The sequence below is a fragment of the Balaenoptera ricei genome, chromosome 1 (assembly GCF_028023285.1).
Source record: "Balaenoptera ricei isolate mBalRic1 chromosome 1, mBalRic1.hap2, whole genome shotgun sequence".
NCBI classification, from domain to species: domain Eukaryota; kingdom Metazoa; phylum Chordata; class Mammalia; order Artiodactyla; family Balaenopteridae; genus Balaenoptera; species Balaenoptera ricei.
In genome coordinates this window covers 167998586-168013626 of record NC_082639.1, presented here as the reverse complement: position 1 = coordinate 168013626, position 15041 = coordinate 167998586, and the positions used below count along the sequence as shown (strand labels likewise).

Below are 15041 nucleotides of genomic sequence, written 5' to 3'. Positions count from 1 at the left end.
AGACTTTGCTTTAAGGAGATTTTTAGTTTTTGAACTTTTTCCCCCAATGTTATTCCCTTTTATTATTGTTTATTTTTATTACAGTTTAAAGGTGATTTGAAAAAATATTTCATTCAGCCTTTTTTCTTGTTAGCAGAGGGGTTACCTGAGTAACAGCCTGCCATTACCAGAAACAGAACTCAAGATGATGTTTTCACACTTTACTCAGTGTGCCACGTGGGAGAGCTGAGGGCCTGGGCGCATTCTGAGATGCTGTTCTTTTGCTTCAACCTGGCATCCCCGCCACGGCCACAGATAACTGTTTGATAGGAATGCTTCTGCATCAACTGTACTGCGTTCTCTTTTAAGGGATTATGCACTAATTCATTTTATGGTGATTTTTTTTTCTAGTTTTCTTTTTTCTCATGCAGAGATTAATCTTACTGATCTGTCATCTTCAAGTCTGTCCATTTTCACCTTTTAAAAGTACTAGTTACATTCCTCAAATGAAGCCCTGCCTTCCTCAAAAGCCCCGTGAAACGCTGGTAGTAACCTCTGGTAGTTTCTTGGATCGTTCGTGTGTGTGTGATTTTGAAGGCTAAAAGGCAAGACCGGTGAAGAGCAGCGGTGGGTTCCAGGTATGGACACGAGGGGCGCTTTTTTGGTGGTCGATCGTGTCGACGTTCACCCCTGCACCACGTGCACCGTGAGTGCTCCGCCGCCACCGCAGGGGCAGGGCAGCGACTGTCAGAGCCACCCGGGAGCAGCCAGGGCCGCTGGGGGCTGGGAGGGCTTTCTAACCGCCAGTGCTGCGGCTGCAGCTACCAGCCCAAGAGCTGCGAGAGCCCAGCGATCCGCTCTGCGCCAGGCCCCCAGGCCGGCTGCGGGGGTCTGCGCAGGGGCCTCGCTGACCTGCCCGGGTGACGTCAGTTTATCCGCCGCAGGGCACAGTAATGAGGCGGTGGACTGCTTTCATTACCTGGATCCCCATTTTCTTAGTTCTCTAGCCTAAAGGTCTCTAAAAACCCACGTGACTAGAATTCCTGTTGTGCTCGGCTCCAGCGCTGCGTGCGCCACCGCCAAGGTCTCGTGCAGCCTTCACCACGCCTCTGGGGATGGGGTACTGTGTTCTTCGCCGTTGCTTGGGGCAAACAGAAAAAGAATGGAGTCTTTTTTACGTCTGGAGGATGTCCTTTTTTTATGAAGATACATAACACTCCGAGGGAGAATGACTTACCTGTTAGTTTTTTGGGTTTTTCCAAGTTGCTCACAGAAGGAATTGCTACTCTTACCTGGTAACCACTTTCTTTTTTCCTTCTAGTTTTATTGGGAGATACTTGACATACGGCACCGTGTAACTTTAAGGTGTAGAGCATAATGATTTGACTTACATACATCATGAAATGATGACCACAATAAGTTTAGTGAACATCCATCATGTCATATAGACACATCATTAAACAAATAGGAAAAAAATTGTTTCCCTTGTGATGAGCACTCTTAGGGTTTACTCTCGTTATTTAACCGCTTTCCTGTATGATGCGCAGCAGTGTTCATTACATTTATCGTGTTGTACACATCCCTAGTACTTATTGATCTTATAACTGTAAGTTGGTACCTTTAGACTGCCTTCATCTAGTTCCTCTTCCCACCACCCCTGCCTCTGTAACCACAAAACTGAACTCTTTTTCTATAAGATTGTTTGTTTTTAAAGTATAACTGACCTAAAACCCTGTGTTGCTTCTTGGTACCCAACATAGTGATTTGATATTTCTGTGCATTTCAAAACGATCATCAGTCTAGTTACCATCAATCAAGATACAAAGATAGTTTCATAATTATTGACTACCTTCCCCATACTGTCCATTTCATACCGAAGACTCGTTTATTTTGCGCCTGGCAGTATCTACTTCTCCATCTCCCTCAACTATTTCCTCCCCCCACCCCCTTACACTCTGGCAACAACCTGTTTGCTTTCTGTATCTATGACTCTGTTTCTTTTTAGTTATTTTTTTAAATTGAAGTACAGTTGATTTACAATATCATACTAATTTCAGGTGGACAACATAGTGATTCAATATATTTATATATTATACTCCATTTAAAGTTATTATAAAATATTGGCTATATTCCCTGTGCTGTACAATATATTCTTGTAGCTTATTTATCTTAAACATAGTAGTTTGTAACTCTTAATCCCCTACCCCTATTTTGCCCCTCCTCCTTCCTTCTCCCCACTGGCAGCCACTAGTTTGTTCTCTATATCTGTGAGTCTGTTTCTGTTTTGTTATATTCATTCGTTTTATTTTTTTAGAACCCACATATGAGTGATAACATACAATATTTGTCTTTCTCTGTCAGGCTTATTTCAATAAGCATGATACCCTGTAGGTCCATCCACATTGTTGCAAATGGCAGAATTTCATTCTTTTTTATGGCTGAGTAATATTCCATTGTTTGTGTGTGTGTGTGTGTGTGTGTGTGTGTGTGTGTGTGTATCTCACATCTTTTTATTTTTTTTAAAATTTATTTTATTTATTTATTTATTTTTGGCTGTGTTGGGTCTTCGTTGCTGCACGCGGACTTTCTCTAGTTGCTGTGAGCGGGGGCTACTCTTTGTTGCAGTGAGCGGGCTTCTCATTGCAGTGGCTTCTCTCATTCTGGAGCACGGGCTCTAGACGCGCGGGCTTCAGTAATTGCGGCACATGGGCTCAGTAGTTGTGGCTCACGGGCTCTAGAGCACAGGCTCAGTAGTTGTGGCACACGAGCTTAGCTGCTCTGCGGCATGTGGGATCTTCCCGGACCAGGGATTGAACCCGTGTCCCCTGCATTGGCAGGCGGATCCTCAACCACTGTGCCACCAGGGAAGCCCTCACATCTTCTTTAACCAATCATCTGTTGATGGGCACTTTGGGTTGTTTCCACATCTTGGCTGTTGTAAACAGAGCTGCTATGAACATTGGGGTGCATGTATATTTTTGAATTAGAGTTTGTTTTCTGGATATATGCCCAGGAGTGGGATTGCTGGATCATATGGTAGCTCTATTTTTAGTTTTTAAAGGAACCTCCATACAGTTTTCCATAGTGGCTGTGTGAATTAACATTCCCATCAACAGTGGGCTAGGGCTCCTTTTTCTTCACATCCTGGCCAATACTTGTTATTTGCAGATTTTTTTGATGAGAGCCATTCTGACAGGTGGGAGAAAATCTCTCATTGTGGTTTTGATTTGCATTTCTCTGATGATTAGTGATGTTGAGCATCTTTTCATGTTCCTGTTGCCCATCTGTATATCTTCTTTGAAAAAATATCTATTTAGGTCTTCTGTGCATTTTTTTTTTACTCTAGAATATGGAACACTTCATGAATTTGCATGTCATCCTTGCGCAGGGGCCATGCTAATCTCTGTATTGTAACAGTTTTAGTATATGTGCTGCCAAAGTGAGCACTCTTCTGCCCATTCTTTAATGAGGTTGTTTGCTTTTTGGATATTGAGTTGTATAAGCTGTTAATATATTTTAGATGTTAACCCCTTATCAGTCATATCATTTGCAAATATTTTCTCCCATTCAGTAGGTTGTGTTTTCATTTTGTTGGTGGTTTCCTTTGCTGTGCAAAACTTCTAAGTTTAATTATGTCCCATTGGTTTTTTTTTTTTTTTTTTTTTTTTTTTGGCCATGTCACGCAGTGCGCCTGGTTCCCTGACCAGGGATGGAACCTGCACCCCCTGTAATGGAAGTGGGGAGTCTTAACCACTGGACCACCAGGGAAGTCCCCCATTGGTTTATTTTTTATTTTGTTTCTTTTGCTTAGGAGACAGAGCCAAAAAAATATTGCTACGATTTATGTCAAAGAGTGTTTTGCCTATGTTTTATCCTAGGAGGTTTATGGTTTCAAGACTTACATTTAGGGCTTTAATCCATTTTGAGTTTACATTTGGATATGGTGTGAGAAAATGTTCTAATTTCATTCTTTTACATGTAGCTATCCAGTTTTCCCAGCACCACTTATTAAAGAAACTGTCTTTTCTCCATTGTATATCCTTGCCTCCTTTGTCATAGATTAATTGAACATAGGTGCATGGTTTTATATCTGGGCTCTCTATTCTGTTCCACTGATCTATATGTCTGTTTTGTGCCAATACCATGCTGTTTTGATTACTGCAGCTTTGTAGTGTAGTCTGAAGCCAGGGAGCATGATGCCCCTATCTTCATTCTTTCTTCTCAAGACAGCTTTGGCATTTGGGGATCTTTTGTGGTTCCATATAAATTTTAGAACTGTTTGCTCTAGTTCTGAGAACTGTCATGGCAATTTTGATATGGCTTGCATTAAATCTGTAGATTGCTTTGGGTAGGTATGGACTTTTTAACAGTATTAATTTTTCCAATCCATGAACACAGGATATCTTTCCATTTCTTTAAATCATCTTCAATTTCCTTCATCAATGTTTTATAGTTTCAGAGTATAGATCTTTCACCTCCTTGGTTAAGTTTATTCCTAGGTATTTTATTCTCTTTTTTGCAATTGTAAATGGGATTGTTTTCTTGAATTCTCTTTCTGATAGCTCATTATTAGTGTATAGAAAAGCAACAGATTTCTGTATATTAATCTTGTATCCTGCAAATTTACTGAATTCATTTAATAGCTCTAATAATCTTTTGGTGTAGACTTTATGATTTTCTGTGTATCAAATTATGTCATCTGCAAATAGTGACAGTTTTACATCTTCCCTTCCAATTTGGATGCCTTTTATTGCTTTTTCTTGTCTGATGGCTGTGGCTAGGACTTCCAATACTATGTTAATTAGAGGTGGTAACAGTGGACATCCTTGTCTTTTTCCTGATTTTAGAGGAAAGGCTTTCAGCTTTTCACCAGTGAGTACAATGTTAGCTGTGGATGTCATAAATGGCATTTATTATGTTGAGATGTGTTCCCTTTAAACCCACCTGATGAGAGTTTTTATCATGAATGTAAAGCTGGTTTAGTGGTGCTGAACTCTTTTAACTTTTGCTTGTCTATGAAACTCTATCTCTCCTTTAAATCTGAACTATAGCCTTTCTGGGTACAGTATTCTTGGTTGCAGGGTTTTTTCCTTTCATCATTTAAAATATATCATGCCACTCCCTTGTGGCTAGCAAAGTTTCTGCTGAAAAGTTAGCTAATAGCCATATGGGAGTTCTCTTGTATGTAACTTGTTGTTATTCTCTTTCTGCTTTTAAGAGTCTCTCTTTATCTTTAATTTTTGCCATTTTAATTACCATGTGTCTTGCTGTAGATATCTTTGGGATCATCTTGTTTCGGACTCTCTTTGCTTCCTGGACTTGAATGCCTATTTCCTCTCCCAGGTTAGAGAAGTTTTCAGCTATTATTTCTTCAAATAAGTTCTCTGCCCTTTTCTCTCTCTCTTCTCCTCCTTCCGGGACCCCTATAATGCAAATGTTAATATGGTTGATGTTGTCCCAGAGGTCTCTTAAATTGTCCTCCTTTAAAAAATTCTTTTTTCTTTTTATGTTCAGCTTTGGTGATTTCCACTACTCTCTCTTCCAGTTTGCTGATCTGTTCCTCTGTATCATCTAATCTACTGTTGATTCCTTCTAGTGTATTTTTTTCATTTCAGTTTTTGTATTCTTCAGCTCTATTTGGTTCTTTTTTATATTTTCTAAATCTTTGTTAAAATTCTCATTGTGTTCCTCCATTCTTCTCCTGATTTCTTTGAGCATCTTTATGATAATTACTTAGACTACTACTGTGGGTGGTCTGGTAGGCATGGCTGGCCCCCAGTCTGGTTGGTTGCCAGGTCCTGCCTTTTGTAGAGGTTGCCAGCCACTTACGGTTGGGGCTGGGTTATGAGGTGGCTAGCTGTGGAGCCCCAAGGGTTCTGGGGCTAGTCCTGGCCCACTGGTGGGTGGAGCTGGGCCCTGGGGTGGCTGTTTGCAAGGCCAGGGATCTCAGATCTACTCTTGCATGCTTGCCTGCTGGTGGGTGGTGCTGTCTCCTGACATGGCTGGCGGTGGGGCCCGGGGTGTCCCAACTCTGGTGTCGGCCCACCAGTGAGTGGGGCTGGATCCTGAGGCAGATCTACAGATGCCCAAGTTTCTCAGAACTGCTGTTAGCTTGCTGGTGGGTGGGGTTGGGGCTCAGGGGGGTCCTAGGGCTAGTGCTGGCCTGATGGCTGCAGAGTCCTGCAGGTCCCACAGGACTGTTGACATGCTGGTGAGTGAGGCTGTGTCCTGGGGTCTCTGGTTGTATGGTCCTGGGGGTCCTGGAACTGGTTTTGGCCCACTGGTGGGCAGGGTGGGGGCCTAGTGATTCCTGGAGTTATCAACTCACTGGTGGGCAGGGCTGGGTCCTGGGTCCTCTGGTGGATGGGGCTGGGTCCCCTAGCAGCTGGGGGCTCAGGGGGTCCTTAGGCAGCAGCCTGCTGATGGATGGGGCTGTGCCCCCTTCCACTACCTGCTTGGCCTGAGGTATCCTAGGACTGGTGCTGACTGGCTGGTGGGCAGGGCCAGGTCCCAGCGCTAACACACTAGAGGGAGGACTCCAAAATGTGCTTGTCAGCACCAGTGTCCTCTTGGTAGAACAGGCCCCCAAATGGCTGCCCCAGCACCTATGTCCCCCGGTGAGCTCCAGTTGCCTCCTGCCTCTCCAGGAGGCTCTCCAAGATCAGCAGGTGGGTCTGATCCAGGCTCCTTTCAAATTAGTGTTTCTGCCCTGGGTCTCTAAATGTGTGAGATTTGGGGTGCATCCTTTAAGAGTGAAGTCTACATTTCCAACAGCCCTTTAGCTCTCCTGAAAGTAAGCCCACCTGACCTTCAAAGCCAAACGTTCTGGAGGTTTGTCTTCCCAGTGCAGGACTCCCAGGCTAGGGTGCTTGATGTGGGGCTGAGACCCCTCGCTCCTTGGTGAGAACCCCTGCAATTGTAATTATCTTCCTGTTTGTGAGTTGCTCACCTGGGGTTATGGGTCTTGATTATACTGTGTCTCCACCCCTCCTACCCATCTCGTTGTGGTGGTTCCCTCTTTATATCTTTAGTTGTAGAAGATCTTTTCTACTCATCTTCAGGTCTTCCTCATCAATAGTTGCCCTATAAATAGTTCTAATTTTGGTGTGCTCATGGGAGGAGGTGAGCTCAGGGACTTCCTACTCCTCCATGTTGGCCACTCCTCCTGGTAACCCTCACTTACTGAAGGGACAGACAGTGCCAGGCTCTTGTCCTAGATTTTCTGCTCATTGGGTGTGAGCACACAAGTTTATTATCTTATAGTTCAGTAGGTTAAAAGTCCAACACAGATCTGGGCTAAAAGCAAGGTGTCAGGAGGGATGTTTTGCTTTCTGGAAGCTTGAGGGGAGAGTATGTTTCCTTGCTCTTTCAAGCTTCTAGAGCCACCAACATTCCTTGGCTCATGGCCATCTTCAAAGTCATCCACATAGCATCCCTCTGACCCTGCTTCCATCACCATCTCTCTTTCTCTGACCCCCTCTTCTGCCTCCCTCTTCCACATTTAAGGGCCATGTGATTACACCGGGCCTATCTGGATAATACAAGCTAATCTCCCTATTTTAAGGTCAGCTGATAAGCAAACTTAATTCCTCTTTGCCATAAGGTAACATATTCACAGGTTCCAGAGACTGGGACATGGACATCTTTGAGGGTCATTCTTCTGTGTACAACAAGCCCAAACCTTCATTTCTCCTGGGAGGGTCTGTTTTCTACCTCCATCATTTCCTCTAAGTCATTTCCTGGGATCCAGCACCGCTGAAGTAAATAGGTCAGGAATGAATGTAGTGCTCCTGAAGGACCTCACCAAAGCTAAGTCTGAGGAGAGTGTTATTGGTCTTGGGTACCCGAAATCCAGCCCATCAGAGACAGCATGCTGGGGAAAATCATAGAAATGAATCGTTAGAGCAGCAGATGGAATCAAATATTGGCGACCTACCTTTGTGCTTCCAGGTGTGGATTTGGTCAAAAGCCAAGTTTATCAATAGGAAATTCCTAATGGAGGAACTTTACCAGCGTTTTCTGGATGGAGAAGATAGCCACGTAGCTCAGGAAGACGACCCTTTCTGGGATCCTGCTGAGGTCATCCACTTGGGCTCAGCTCACATCTGGCTCCAGTCACTTGCCTACTGCATGAAGTCTGAAGAGCAAGTGGAGTTTCTGAACTGTGACGGGCTAGAAGAGGCAGTGCTGCATATCCACATAGGCCCCTGCTCCCCGACAGGACAGTGGGTATCTCCTCCGCCACCCTGTCTAGTTCTGGGTCGGTCACACAGAAAACTCATAGCACGCCTGAGTTCTCCTGGAGGGGGTGGCCAGCTTGGTACCCTGAAGAGGTCATTCGTGAGGCAAATGAATGAACTCGTTCATTCATAATTTGGCTTTATCAACTCTGATTTTGCCATGGCAGCCAAAGCAGCTGACCTAGAATATTTAAAATCCCGTGTCCAGCAGCCTTTGAGCAGCTCAGCACTGCCCTAGCGGACCAAAGGGGTGAGGAGGATATCCTGCAAAGAGGCAGGAGTGTAGTAGAAGGAAACATGGACATGAACCAAAAGACCCGGGTTGGTAGAGAAGCCAAGGGTGCTGTAGGACCTTCTACTCACAGCCCCCCACCCCCGCCCCGGAGTGCCCGTGAGGTCTGGCACCCACCACATCCACTTGCTCTTTCCAGTGCTAGTCTTCATCCCTGCTGCTGAGGCCCAAGAGCCAGAAGCAGAAAGCTCATTTTGTAGCTCAGCCTATCTCCCTGCACAGACTCTGGTATCTTTGTTCCTTTTCTCAAGGAAGGAACTGTGGTGTCTTTGTTTCCTTCCGTGGCCTCATTCTGAGCTGTTATCCAACCTTTGTTCTAACTCCACTCCATTACCTTTACTGCCCCCTCAGGGTGTCTCATCTGTTTTCTCTCTTTGGGCCAAAGGCAGTTGAGGGAGTTTTTACAAAAGCTAAAGTCTCTTAGCAATTCTAAGCAAAGAGGCTGGCAGGAGGTCTGGTCTGGGTGCCAGGGTCCTCATGGGTACCCGATGCAATCTTTTTCTCTTTCTGAAGAGGAAACAGGCTGAAGAAGGGAGCAAGAAAACTACAAAGTGCTGTGACTAAAAGACCAAGATGACCGCTGACTCACTGTCTTCACTGGGACTCTAAGCAAATTCTTGGTCATTTTGCTACCTTGGGCTCCTAGGCTGCCTGATGGTTATATTTCCCACTCTGAATTAATAAGGTAGCATTCTAGTTTACAGGTTTCAATCTTTGTGAGCTCGTTGATGTGAGAGAGGTCCTCTATTGGAAAGCTGTCCCTATTGGTTTCTGAGCCTGTGGGCCTGGGGTTGACCCTAGACTATGAGGAGTTCACCGAGGTAAATGACACCCGGAGAGGCTGCATCTGGGCAGCCAGCTGGCTTTCTCTGGGTGGCAGCCCCTCTATCCCACTGGGAACCTACCTAAATCTTCAATGCTAGTTTGGGTGCACCCACATCTGGGTGCATTTACTGCAAGAAGTTGTTATATTCCTGTCTCCTCCTTGAGACAGTCCGTATCTTACCTTGAAGTACTAGAGCGTGGAGTGGGCTTTTGTTATATGTCTCTTGAATGAGTGAATTCTACAGCTGGTAATATTACCCATCCTTCCTTCAGAGAATCTGGCCATCTCTTAGGAGTCTATGTAATTCCCATTGACATCACAGTCCTAACTTGCTTGGACCCAGGCTAACCTGTGACAATGTTTACCTCTTCTGTTTGTAGAGCACGTGGTGAGGAGGATGTGGTTACTGACCCACTGGAGCTGCTGGGCAAGAGAATGGATTTCCAGATTCGCATTGTACGGTGCCTTGGCACCAAGTGGCTAAAAGAAGATGCAGAGCGGGGTGTGCAGATGGGGTACCAGCCTGCCCCGCAGAGCTGCTGAACACGAACTGCCCACTTTGTGGGCCCTGGTGGGAGGGAGTCTTTCCTCAAGTTTTAAGAATGAGCTATCATGTCATTTTCTTAAGTTTTTTTGCTTGTTCAACCCCCAAATGACTATTTCCTCCAACTGTTCAACAGACAGATAAGCCGCATGCCCCTCCAGGTCAGTGGAAAGTGATCAGTCCGTACTGATCCTCCTAAGCAACTGAAGCAAAGAGTCAGAAATTTCAATTATCAGAAAGGCTATCCAGTAAAACTGTGTTATCTAAGTAGGCCGATTGGGTTTATTTTATTTAGTTGGAAACAAAAGGACTGTATTACAATATGGCAGAGGCACCAGATATGCTTAAACTAATTAAGCTAAAAGGATATTAAAAGACAGAGCAATAAAAAAGGCAGGCTTTGAAGGACAAAAACAAACTGCAACCTCATGTGGAAAATTAACAATTTTAGATTATCTAAGTGGAAAGTATTTATCAAAATCCTTTTCTCTTTTTGTTAGACATTTAATATTATCTATGTAACAATGATACCCACATTGAGTAGCTGAGATGTTGGAGGTGGCAATCACAAGAATCAATTATAGGTCACCTTTTATCAACTAACCAAAGCAGGCTAAATTCTTTGGCTCACCTGATACTTTTCTTTACAAATGTATCAACTAACCAAAGCAGGCTATAATTCTTTGGCTCACCTGATACTTTTCTTTACAAATGTATCCCTTATGGTTTTAAGTTATGTTTTCTGTTCTTGTCTCAGGTACAGAATTTATGATTTTCCAAACACTTTATACACCAAGCCTGTATGGAAAATTGTGAATCTCCAAATTGAAGAGACTGTCCAATTTACAGCCTTAAATGCATCTCAGGAGTTTCTGAATTATTTACAGACAAATGCTCTCATTGTTGATTTATGGGGTCTTCAAGGTACCATGTTTACTTCCTCTTTTGCATGGTGCATTCCTCAGTCAGATATCATGTCTGTATACCTAGGGCTGCAGAGGAGGGAGACGAAGGGAGGTGGTCGGGGTCTTGACAGCAGTGGCCAAGAGCTATCATCCCTTGGGCCTCTGGGTTTTAGTCCACAGGTGATCATATGGCTTAAATCTCCTCACACAACAGGGGGGCTGGACAACTGAGACATTTCTTTCCTTGATGGTGTCTCCTCCACACTACAGAAGGCTGTGCCGAACTGAGCTGCTCTCAGCCAGGCCTCATGGTCACAGGTGAAGGCCACATCATGGTGGACACCAAGAAAATATCCACTGTGATGGATAAGGGCCAGGTGTGTATACTTAAGTGACATTAAAAATAGATGTCACAGATGACTAAAAATATCTCCGATGACAGTTGCTTGGGGATCATCAATGTTCCTTCCCATTAAAAAACCTTTTTCTTGATTTATTCCTGTGAACCCTGAGGGTCTTAAACCCTGGTCACCACACCCCCCACCCCACCTAGTTTTCACATGGTAGGAACAACTGCCAGTCTCCAAGGGTATGCAAATAATCCAGCAAAAGGCTAAACTGACCTGTTTTTTGTAGGCTACATCAAACCAGATACCAGAACTTTATCTGAAGCTGCTCAAGTTAGAACAGGAGACAGAACTGCTCAGAAACCTTAACAGAGTGCTCAGAGAGGAAAACGTGTTTCTTAAAGAATCTATTGAGAAAACTGGTTCCAGTCAACAAGGTAAGAGGCCGCTCAAGTCTTGGTGTTTAGCTTTTCTCTGAACTCCTACATTTGTGATGTGTATTTTCTTTCTAAGAAATGAGATTTTAAATGAGTTAATATCTTGTTTCAGTTTAAAAAAAGGGGGGGGAACTTTTTTTCCTTTTTCCTTGTAAGATTTCTTTGAATGGGTCCACATTGGTGCCTGATAAATGCTGATGTAGTAAAATGCACCAAGATAATTAAATATATAAATATCTGGATAAATAAATAGATGAATAAATAAATGTTATCTTTCAACCTCAGCACATAAGCCTTCCAATACCCTGAAGTTAACTGGGATGACAGCACAACTGCCAGCAGCCAGAGAGATCAATCAGATGCGCACCCAGCAAGCCAGCTGTGACAGAGAATTTGCCAAAGCTCTTAAGGTGTTCTACCAAAGCATGAATGTGGCAAGAGGGCAGTTTCTCAAACTGAGACATCATAAACCTCCTGTAAGTAACCAGAATCCTGGGAGCAAAAGGAATTTCTTTCCATTAAATGCAGCTGTCTGATATAACTGCATTTCCCGAGCGTGGGGACACGGGTGTGTTTAAGCCGGAGAGCAGGTTGAGGCCTAGAACACTGTGAGTCTGCTGCTTTCGGGGCTCCACCCATCTTTGCTCCCATTTTTCACTTTAGTGTGCATCTGGCTGGTTTCAGGCAGCCGTGGCCGCTGCAGCACTGATATTCCTTCACTTTATGATGTACAGAGTATCTCAGAAATGCAAGTTCGCTTTATCATTATAAAACCAAATAAATATAATTCATCACATTAAGATATTATAGGAGAAAAATCATGATTACTTCAATATATACAAAAAAAGCATGTGATAAAATTCAGCATCCTACCACGATAAAAACTTTTAGCAAACTAGGAATAAAATGGACATTCCTTAATCTGATAAAGGCAATCTTAAACGAACACACAGCAAGCATAATCTTAACGGTAAATCACCGATGCCAGCTATCTTCACTTCTGTTTGACATTGGACTTTAGGTTCTAGCCAGTGCAGCAAGCCCAGAAATAAAAGGTATAAGAATTGGAAAGGAAAAAAAGGTAATAGTAATAATAGTATACATTTATGTAATACTTACTAAGTGCTTTTTCATTTACTGACTCATTTCTCGCAACAACCTGATGGGTAGGTATTATCATTAGCTTTATTATACAGTTGTTGGATCTAAGGCACAAGAGAGGTTAAGTAACTTACATAAGGACACACAACTAGTAAGTGTCAGGGCCAAGCTCCAAACCCAGGGCTGCTCCATGGTCTATACTCTTTCCCACTACACCATGATGCCTCTAGTATTATTTGAAGATGACATGTTTATGTAAATAGAAAATCCAAAAGAATTTATAAATAAATTACAAGGTTGCTGGATACAAAAATCAATAGTTAAACATTAACTATGTTTGAATATAACAGCAATAAAACAAAATTTTTAAAATAAAAGATAGCATTTATAATTGCATCAAATGTAAGAAGTACTTAGGACTATAGCTAATATAAAGTATGGACTTCTATGGAGAAAATTTTAAAGCTTGTTTGAGAGATGTTAAAGATGATCTAAAAAAATGGAGAAACATGCCACGGCTCCATGGTTTGGAAGATCTGCTACTGTAAATCTGTCAAGTCTCCTGAGATTCAATACAATCCCAATAAAATGTAATGGAATCCGACAAGATGATCCTATAATTTAGATGGAATCGCAAAAGCAAAGATTAGCGGAGACAATCCAAGGCTCAAAAACAAGGTAGAGAACTTACCCTACTCTATATCAAGGCTTATTTTAATGCTATTGTAGTAGACGGTAAGGTATTGCCTCAAATGTAGGTAAGATAACCAAAGGAAAAGAAGGCCAAGAAATAGATTCACTCAGAATTAGAGACTTGATATATGACCGAGGTGGAACCAAACATGAGTGTGGCAAGGATAGATTTTTCAATAAACAGTGCTCAGAGCATTAAGAATACATATGAAGATAAATGAAATTAGAGTCTTATCTAAAACTATATACCTGGAAGTCAATTTTAGGTGAGAATTAAAGACCTACATGTGAAAGGTAAACCCCTAACGCTTATAGAAGATACTTTAGGAGACGTCTTCATGACCTCACGGTGGAAAAGGATTTAAACATGACAAGAAAAATACCTAGATTTAGAGAAAAAGATTGATAGACTCACCTATATTAAGATTGTAAAGTTTGGTCCAGAAACCAAAATAAAGTCGAAAGCGATAGGAAAAGTCATTTGCAACACATTTAATATATAATGAGCTAATATCCAAAATAAAGAACTACTACAAACCAAAAAGAAAAACAGAGATAGATTTTGACCCAGTAGGAAAAAATGGTCAGAAGACCCAAACAGGAACTTCACAAAAGAGGAAATCAAAAAGGCCAATAAATATATGAGAAAGTGCTTAACTTCTTTAATAATTTGGGAAACACTAATTGAAACCACAGTGATATGCTAGTATAAAGAAACCACACTGGCAAAAATTTCTGTCTGAAAATATCAAGTTTTGGTAAAGCTATGAAGCAACAGAAACTTTCATGCCACATTGGAAGGAGTATCAATCGGTACAACCACTTAAAAAACTGTTTGCCATTTATCTAATAAAAGTCAAAGATGCATCTACCCTGTAAGCCTGCAACTCAACTCCTCTTCTCCACAGAGTAAACTGGTTCTGCACTTCTCTGCACCTTCATGCCCTGAGGCAGAGGTTCTCAAAGTGTGGTCTTCTCACCAGCAGCTTCCGCATCATCTGGGATCTTGTCAGAAATGCAAATTCCAGGGTCCCCTCCCAGACCTGCTGAATCAGAATCTCTGGGTGTGAGGCCTAGTAATCTGTGCTTTAAAAGCCCTCCAGATGATTCTGCCTTAAACTCAAGTTTGAGAACCACCTTTCTAGGCATCCTATGTATGTAATGAATTAATTTCTCTCCTACCTATCTAGAATGGTACTAGTTACACACCATTCTTGAGAGAGAACTGGGAAAACAGTCACTCAAGTCATTTTCTGTTCTGTAGTTCAGATGATGGACCAGCTGAAAAATTCTGTAGGAACCCAAGCATTCATGCACTGGCTGTATTTTAACACCATCTTCCATAATAGCCCCCAAATGGAAACATCTTAATGTACACCCACAGAAGATAAGTAACTTATGGCACAAATGGCCAAAAGACAGGCAAAATATACTGTTTAGGGCTGCATTCTAGGTGGTGAGAAAATGATTATCACACAATTTAGGTTAGTGGTTGCTTCTGGGGGTAGAGAAATGGGTGTGACCAGGAGGAGCTCGAGAGGCAGTGTGTTTTCTTGAGCAGGTATGTTCACTTTAACTGTACCTATGCATACATTTTGGGTACTCTTTTGTCTGTACACCTCACAATAAAAAAGAAGGAAAAACCAGTGTGATAAACACACTAAAAATAAAGTTATA

The 15041-nt window shown here is 42.6% G+C and overlaps 1 protein-coding gene and 1 non-coding gene across 2 annotated transcripts in view; one reads left to right on the top strand and one right to left on the bottom strand.

Moving 5' to 3' along the window:
• Positions 1-15041, top strand: part of LOC132372542 (kinesin-like protein KIF28P) — a 75578-nt gene that overhangs the window by 58931 nt on the left and 1606 nt on the right. Inside the window, exons 17-22 of the mRNA XM_059934652.1 lie at positions 7930-8204; positions 9718-9852; positions 10639-10805; positions 11057-11163; positions 11423-11570; positions 11856-12046. Coding sequence (XP_059790635.1) covers positions 7930-8204; positions 9718-9852; positions 10639-10805; positions 11057-11163; positions 11423-11570; positions 11856-12046 — 1023 coding nt within the window. The remainder of the gene's footprint in view (positions 1-7929; positions 8205-9717; positions 9853-10638; positions 10806-11056; positions 11164-11422; positions 11571-11855; positions 12047-15041) is intronic.
• On the bottom strand, positions 3323-3426 carry LOC132354568 (U6 spliceosomal RNA). Its single transcript, XR_009499338.1, has one exon. It is a non-coding gene; the product is annotated as a U6 spliceosomal RNA (small nuclear RNA).